Source organism: Dendrobium catenatum, unplaced genomic scaffold (assembly GCF_001605985.2).
Source record: "Dendrobium catenatum unplaced genomic scaffold, ASM160598v2 fragScaff_scaffold_582, whole genome shotgun sequence".
NCBI lineage: Eukaryota > Viridiplantae > Streptophyta > Magnoliopsida > Asparagales > Orchidaceae > Dendrobium > Dendrobium catenatum.
Window position 1 is genome coordinate 113,338 of NW_021319044.1, and position 9,168 is coordinate 122,505.

Here is a 9,168-nt window from a genome sequence, read left to right on the forward strand (position 1 = left end):
ATCTTCCTTAAAATACTCAAAAAAAAAAAAAAAGAAGAAAGATTTGCATGCAAGAATTTCACTTCAAGCTTTCACCCAACCATGAATTGCCCCACATTGCTTTCTTTTTTCCAACTGCATTAATTGTTCCCTTTCCCCTACATCTCTCTGCAAATTGTTCTAATATGTTCACAAAAGCTTTATGAGAACAAATTTCGATAAATTTTCATTTCTTCCATTATTCAATTCACCATCAAACTAGTTTGCACACGTCTCTTGCGATCCACTAAACCAGCTAGCAGACAAATAAATGCTACTAAATATTCACAGAACATCACTATCTTCACTATAATAAATTTCAAATCCTGTTGTTGAGGCATTCAAATGGCAGCAAAAATTTAATAGAAAAGGTTGCTCTAATTAGAATATTTGTCCTTCTTCTTGTCTCAACAACATCCCCTGAAACTTCAATTCATTTATATATTATTTAGTCTTCTTTTCCTTCAAATATTCATACCTCAGCACCTTCAGCCATGTCAAATACTTCAGAGGAAGAAGAATCAAAGTACCTTGTGACTGGCATGGCAGTAATGAGTGGGAACAATAGCGCCATCGCTTCAGCTACAAAGAAGAGAAGGAACCCACCAGGAAATCCAGGTTGAAGATGTTCAATTTAATATTGTTTTTAATTGATCTTTTTTTTATGATTGAATCTAAGTTATGTAGGCAGTTAATGACATGAATTTGTTGGAAATTATATCATTTATGCATTTGCAAACATTCTCTTCTTCTTACTTTTTGTAGGATTTTGATGCGAAGTTCTAAATATAGGATCTTTGAAGTAGATTCAATCATTAAAAAAGAGAATTTAATCGAGTATCGAGGAGCTAAAGAATACAAAAGAGTAAATTGATTTGTTTTCGTTCTCCACAAATTGCATATTTTATCTGAATTTTCGCTCATACTTCGTCCGAATAATAGTATCAATTGAGCAGATGCACAACTTGTTTGAAATATACATACAAGAAGTTGAGCAGGTGAATTAGGTCGAGTAATTTTTGCTACTTTGATTTTATAGAAATTTTGAGACCAACATACAAAGCTAGACATAGTTTTCCTCTTAATAAGTAAGCTAGTTTGTACTTTGCAGCTCAATTGAGTTCACCTGCTTACTATGCAACCTCATCACTTTCTTATTGCTTCTTAAAACTGTTTTTTAGTTCAAAAATTAAAAATTTTGTACTAGAAAGTTGTTTTAAGAAGCAATAAAAAAGCCGTTTCAAACGAAACTTTAGTCAATATCCTGCCAATAGTTTCATGAATTTATGATGTTAAGATTGGTTCTTGTGATGATCTACAGATCCAGATGCTGAAGTTATAGCCCTTTCTCCAAGAACTCTTATTGCTACTAACCGTTACATATGTGAAGTGTGCCATAAAGGCTTTCAGAGAGATCAGAACCTTCAGCTCCATAGGAGAGGCCATAACCTGCCATGGAAACTGAAGCAGAGAAGCAGCAATGAGGTGAAGAAGAAGGTTTATGTCTGCCCAGAGATCGCCTGTGCTCATCATGACCCAACTCGGGCTCTGGGAGACTTGACTGGAATCAAGAAGCACTTTTCAAGGAAGCATGGAGACAAGAAATGGAAATGTGATAAATGTTCAAAGCGTTATGCTGTGCAGTCGGACTGGAAGGCCCATTCAAAGATCTGTGGAACAAAGGAGTATCGCTGTGATTGTGGAACCATCTTCTCCAGGTAGAATCTGATAACTTTAAAGCTTCATTTGGGATGACTTTCTTAATGCTTCTTAAAACAGTTTTCTAATAAGTAATAAAAAAGTTGATCCAAACAAAGCATAAGCCTTTGAATGACATGGCTTTCTTACTGTTTCTTAATGCTGATTTTTTATGCATCATATAAAATTTATTGTTTGTTATCTTCAAAAGATAGTAAATGTTTTGAAAATTATTGTTGATATAATAGATTTTTTTAAAATAATTCAATAACAGCTCTTTAACGGCTACTACATTATCAAATCTAGCTATAAAATGTAGCCATATGACAGATTTCTCAAAAATAAATTAATGAAAAAGCTACCAAATCACTAGCAGCTTCCTTGCATTTGAAAGTGTTTTGTTTTCAGAATATTTTTGAGGATTTTGAGTGACAATTAAATGCAAAGCCTCGAACCACCTCTTGATTAGAACTCTAAGCTCTCAACCAGCAAATTAGGTTTTGTTTGGGACGACTTTCTTACTTCTTCTTAAAGCAACTTTTTAGCACAAAAAATTAATTTTTTGTACTAAAAAGCTGCTTTAAGAAGCAGTAAGACAGCGTCCCAAACAAAACCTAGAATGCATTTTCTTACAAAATATTTATTGTGAATCATGTTTAACTAAACACACAATACTAACAATAGTATGTAAACGTTCTACAGAAAGGATAGTTTCGTTACTCACCGAGCCTTCTGCGATGCTCTGACTGAAGAGAACTACAGAACTAACCATGGCCTTGCAACCATGGCTGGGAACTTGTACAGCCAATCACACAACATATTCTCTCGCACAATGCAATGTCAAGGCTCCTCAATCAATGCGAACACAACCAACATATCTGGTTCTGATCAGAACTCGAACAACGCATTGAAATCTCTCTCACATAATCATTCTGTACTAGCAAACTCTGACATTCTTTTCAACGATGGAAATTTAGGAATCTCTAATGTACAGTTCTCTGGAGGCTCTAGGAGCCTAAGTATGTCAATGGGGTCCTCATTTATGTCTGCAACTGCGTTACTTCAGAACACAACAGATATGGGAACTAAGGCCGGTGATGAATCTATCTCTCCAATGATTCTAAGAGGTTTTACAGGCTTCCCAAGTAACACAAGGCCAAGTGGATCTCTGCAAGATACCATAAACAGATATAACAGTAACAATGCTCTATTATGCCTGGATACAGCAGAAGTGAGCTCATATGAGGGAATTCAGAGCTCTCTTCAAATGAGCTCAAAAGCCAGTGGTGGTAATGCTTCTGGCTTTAGAGAAGCAAGTTTTGTTCAATTTCCAGTTGCTGGAGAGAGAAAGATCAGTTCAGTACACAGAAGAGATGCAGGTGAAGAGACTGGAGATAGGAGGAAGGGAAGGATGACCAAGGATTTCTTAGGCTTGGGAGCTTCTGGCAGTGCGAGTGTTAGCAGTTCTGGAAACACAAACTACTTTGATAACGAGTTCTATCCTTATCAACAAATGTCATTTGAAAAGCACACATGGCAGTAAACTGAGATCTTCTCAGCTGAAATTGATAATTTTTTTTTTCTTTTTGAGTTGCAGATGTAAGGAAGCTGAAACCTACCAGAGTTTTCTAGTTTTCTGTAGGCAAGTTATTATGTCCTCTTTATGTACTTACATGGATTTCTCTATATACTTTCAGAGTCTTTTTGTTGCAGAAGCTATTGGCCATTGTTGATCGAGATGGAAGAGACAAAAAAGCCTCATTGGATTATGTTAACTAACATGACATCGAAATCAGTTCTTACTTGGTTTGCAGAAGAAATCAAAAACTATTTCGCGATTGAGGAAAATAAATCAGATTTAAGTAGTTTAGTGTTCGTTTAGAATAGTTTTTTTATTGCTTTCTAAAACAGTTTTTCATTATAAAAATATTTTTGAATTAGAAAATTTCTATATAAAATCATTTTAGAAAATAGTAAGAAAGTTATCTGAAATGGAAGATAAGTCAAGATATTATATGCCCATTGTTGGGGAGAGAGAACTATTACTAAGAGAAAGAAAAAAAATAACTAGTTCAATAAAATTGAAGCAATTTTTCTAAGCTAATTTTGTATTATTGTCTCCATAGTTTCACTTACAAGTTTGCTTGTTCTGTAGTCAGCATAATGTCAAAAAATATTATTTTATCAATAATAGCACAATAATAGATTATTTATAGTGACACTCAACTTTTTGTATAAATATCATTAAATGCCAAGAAAAACAAAATTTTATTAAAACATTATAAAAAATTACTTGAATATAAAATTAATTCAATATAATTAGGAATATTATTTATCTTTAATTACTTCTTTGAAAATCTTGCAAAAGTTGTCTTCTTGCTCACTAATTACTTTAAAGAGATTTGACATTGAAAGAAATTTTGAGAGAGAGATTTTTGAGAAATTTTTTTAATAGAAGCACCCTTTAGAATTGGAAGGATATTTGTAGAGAATCTTTAATTTAATATAAGAAATAGAGAATTTGGAAAATTTAAAAAATAATTTTTACTAATTTTAGAAATTTTAAACGGTTTACAAAATAGTTACTGTGGAAAACAAACCTAAAAAGGAATGTTAGCAAACGAAGACAGTGAAGTAGTGAGGAAGAAGACTTTAAGCTTTTTCTCCTTGTATTCATTTCTTTAGCTACAGTACATATATATTGAAAAGAATAATCAAAAACTATTATGAGAGAAAGTGTTTTCTACCACACTCTATTGTGGACCATGTGGGAATTCTGCTACTGCAACTAGTGGGCACACATTGGTGGTATGATGACTTACCAAACCATGTTAACAGCCCCCCTCAAGCTGATGGTGTAGGAGAGACCAGAAACTTGGTTCCAAGATTGGTAGAGCGAAGGTGAGGAAGAGCCTTAGTAAATATATTAGCAATTTGATCTTGGGAATCGATGTGTTGTATAGTAATTGTAGCCGACTTAATGCAATCACATACAAAATGATAATCCACCTCTATATGCTTAGTGCGAGCATGAAACATGGGATTGTGAGCAAGGGCGATGGCTGATATGTTATCACAATAAGAGATATAGGTGTTGAAATGTTGAACTAAAAATCAGCCAACAGTCGACGAATCCAAATGATGTTAGTGGCGGCAGTTGCCAATACACGATATTCGTCTTCTGTGGAGGATCGAGCAACCGTAGGTTACTTCTTGACGCACCAAGAAATAAGTGTATCACCAAGAAATAAACAATATCCTGTTGTGGATTTTCTAAGGGATCGTCGGCCCAGTCTGAATCGACATAAGCATGCAAAGTGGAGCAGTGGTCATTGATTGGTAAACCAAAATCTATTGTGCATTTAATGCACCTAAACAGAAGCTTGAGTGCTTGAAAATGGTGTTGCAAAGGACAATGCATGGATTGGCACAACTTGTTAATAGCATAAGCAATATCTGATCATGTGATAGTTAAATATTCTAAAGAGCCAACTAGATGCTGAAAGAATTTTGGATTCTCAAATACAGTTAACAAAGTAGCATCAGAAACTTGTTTTAATGGGAGAGGAGTAATTAGCGGATTGCAATTGTCCATGCCGGCTCTATGGAGTATATCCAATGCATATTTAGATTGATGAAGATGATAGCCCGTGGTTGTTGAAACAGCTTGTATACCAAGAAAGTATTTTAGAGTACCCAAGTTGCGAAGCTAAAAATGTTGATGAAGGTTGAGAAGCAGATCCGTAATTATTTTGGAATTATTGCCGGTGACTAAAATGTCATCAACATATACTAAAAAATATATGAGATGAGAATTATGATTGTAGACTAGGAGAGAGGGATCTGCATCACTATGTCGAAAACCCCAAGTTTGCAAATGCGTAGATAATTTGGCAAACCATTGACGCGGAGATTGTTTAAGTCCATAAAGTGCTTTATGTAAGCGACAAACGTAGTCTGGATGCTGAGAATCTTTGAAGCCCGGGGGTTGATACATGTAAACCACTTCATCTAAAACTCCATGGAGAAAAGCATTGAAAAATTTAATTGAATAATGGACCAATGCCTTCTAACCGCGGCTGTGATAAAAAGACGAATGGTAGGTAGCTTTGCAACTGGACTGAAAGTTTCAGTATAATCAATATCATACTCTTGGCATCAGCCTTGTGCAACAAGGCAAGCTTTATAACGAGCTATTGAACCGTTTGACTTTCTTTTAGTTTTGTTAATCCATTTACAACCAAGCACTGTTTGAGAGAATGGCAGTGTAACTAAATCCCATGTCTCTTGTTGTTGTAGTGCCTGAAACTCTGCGAACATAGCATCCCGCCAACATTTATGTTTACTGGCCACCGAAAAACATGTTGGATTGGGTTCTTCAACAAGCATATGTTGAAGAGTGAAGATAGTTTTTGGCTTGAGCTTTCCAGTTTGCAATCTAGTCACCATTTAATGTCGGGTAGGAATCGTTGATTGAATTGGAGATGATGGAATTGATACATCTGTAGTATGATGGGAAGAATAAGACTTGGGTGAGTGAGTTGGGATAGGTGAAAATGATGAAGTAATAGGAGATGGTGGAAGTATTTGTGAAGAAGTAGTGGGTTGTTGAGATGTGGTATACGGGACTAGATTCAAGGGGAAATAATGGAATTTTGATTTGTGGTGGTAGATTGAGGTGTGGTGGAGGTGGAAGATATAAATGGGAATATGTGTTCATGGAATTGAACATGACGAGAGATGAAGATTTTATGATTTTTCAAGTGATAGCAACGATATCCTTTGTGGGTAGAACTATATCCAATGAAGACACAAGAAGAAGATTTTGGGGCAAATTATGAGGAGCTGTTAGTTGAAGCCATGGATAACACAAGAAACCAAACACTTTAAGATGAGAATATGATGGGGGATGATGATAAAGACGTTGGAAGGGAGAGATAGACTTTGTAGTAAGAGAGGGGAGATGGTTTATTAAGTATACTACAGTTAATACAGATTCAACCCAAAAAATTATTGGTAAATGAGCCTGGATTAAAAGAGTACACGTCGTCTCAATGATGTGACAATGTTTGCGCTCCACTAGGCCATTTTGCTGTGGAGTATGAGGACAACTAAATTGATGCAAAATATCATTTGTAGAGAGAAAATGTTAAAATTGAGAGCTACTATATTCTCCACCTCCATCAGATCGAAAGATTTTAATATTGGTGGAGAATTATTTTTCAACCATGGCTTTGAATAGAACAAACTTAGAAAATACTTTAGCTTTAGTAACCATCGAATATATCCATGAAAAATGAGAAAACTCATCCAGAAATAAGACGTAACAGCGATATCCATTAAATGATAAAATTGGGGAAGGTCCCCATACATCAGAGACGACTACTTGAAAGGAGAAGTACATATAGATTTAGAACTAACAAAAGGTAACCTATGACTTTTTTTTCTATTTGACATGGATGACACACAGTGCTAGATACAAAAATATTTAACGATGGAAAACTCTAAGTTATATTAGATAAGACGGCTTGATGTGGATGTCCCAGCCTAGCATGCCACGGAGAAGAACTGATAGTGGTAAAGAGAGCTTGTGAAGATGATCTGGACTGAATTGCAACGGAATAAAGCCCATCATGGCAGGGACCTGATAGAATCGAGCTATTGGTTCTCCGATCCTTTATATTATAACCATGAGGTGTGAAAGAAATAGTACAATCATTATCAGATGTTAGACGGTGAACGGAAAGTAGATTGTGAGAAACTTTAGGAACGTGAAGAAGAGGTGAAAGAGAGAGCTGACGTTTAGGTGTAGGAAAGATTCCTTGACCCGTATGAGATTTAAGAAGTGAATGTTTGTTGCCAACTTGGATTTGCTGGAAGCCATAATACGGTTGGGACATTAACGATTGATTTGGATCATTTGTAATGTGAGAGGTGTTGGAGAATTTTTATATCCTCAAACGGATTGCATATTTTATGATCGAGCATGGCATAAGAACATGATATATTATTGTTTGATTGAAAAATATAAGTTGTTTTGAAAAAGTATTAATTTTCTTTGGGAATATTAACTTTTAAATTTTGAAATTGAACACGTCATTATGAACAATATATCGCCTCGAAAGACGATCATATCATTCCCTAATAGGTTCAAATTGGGCAAGCCCCTATGGTTAATTACATCCCAAGTTTTGGCTTGGGAAGACTTTTGATTAAACTAGTGGTTTTGCTTTCTTTTTTTTTGAAGTCATTTAAACATTGGCTAAGATTTGAGTTTTGTTTTAAAATCCGTGAAAGTCTTGCTTAAAGGGTTTTGGCCCTTTAGAATTTTAAGGAAGAGGTTGATCAACTAAAGATTAGATTTTGGTAATGAAAGCCAAAGGAGATGAAGTAAGGGCACTTGATTCTGAGATGAAACTCAAAGGTGCCCAAACTATCCTATGTTGGGCTTTACATTTTTGGAATCTAATTTTGGTTTAAGTTGACATTTTTATTAGAATGTTAGGGCTTACATTCCAACAACGCTTGTTGGAGGAATTGTCCGAAGGATGAGGACATATAGGGTGATTTGGAATCAACCCATACCTTGGACCCTAAGACTAAGGTGAGGACTACCGACAGGTAGTGCCTCGAACCTAGATCTAACGAGTGCAAAGAGGGACTTACAAGCTACACCTCACAAGTGGCATAACCCGCCCAACCTCTGGATTTATTATCCCGCCTGGAAGGGACTACCAGCTAACCCTCCTAATCGCTTTTAAAACCATATCATCCGGTCTCAATGCAAATGTAGAGTGGTAGGATTATTTTTATTTAGAAGGTAGGACTTATAACTTAGCTTTGAGACCAAGATGCCTATGCATGTAGGTATGCATATGCTGACTCATAAAGAAAAAGACTTTTATTATCTAATCCTTATGTGGAGGCATTCTACATGTAACATGCTTTGGGCTATGCATGATTCTTTTAAGTTTTGAAAATTTGACTCCTTGAAGGGAGTCATGCAAGACTTTCTTATTTATTAGAAAATCGTGGAGCCTAGTTTCAATTTTAGGTTGCTTACATTTTAATAGGTAGAAATCTTATTTTTGTCCTAAGAGCCTACCGTATCAAGCAGTCCAAGCCACGCCCAAGCAAAAGCAAAGGAAGAAACCTAGGAAAAAGATGCATTTCTATTGCACAAATTAGGTAAACAACCAAACATGCTTTTATTTATATCAAATGCAAGAAAATGTAAAGAGAGTCCACATTATTACAACTAGATTTGGCAGCTTAGTTGTCTGCCATTATACAACCCAGTCAAATTTACAGACTATACTTGTGGGGTTCTTCAGGCTCTTGACTTTTGAATGGACATTAGGCTTCACATTTACAGGTACATCCTTCTAGTCCACTTCATTCTTTTGCTCCAAACCCCCATAAGTTTGATTACACATCATAATTCTATCAAAT

The 9,168-nt window shown here is 35.5% G+C and overlaps 1 protein-coding gene across 1 annotated transcript in view; it reads left to right on the forward strand.

The window, feature by feature from the left end:
- Positions 1-512: 512 nt before the first annotated feature.
- Positions 513-9,168, forward strand: part of LOC110097941 (zinc finger protein BALDIBIS-like) — a 9,059-nt gene continuing 403 nt past the window's right edge. Inside the window, exons 1-4 of the mRNA XM_028694846.1 lie at positions 513-636; positions 1,340-1,736; positions 2,419-3,210; positions 3,314-3,444. Of these exons, the coding sequence (XP_028550679.1) occupies positions 513-636; positions 1,340-1,736; positions 2,419-3,210; positions 3,314-3,444 (1,444 nt within the window). The remainder of the gene's footprint in view (positions 637-1,339; positions 1,737-2,418; positions 3,211-3,313; positions 3,445-9,168) is intronic.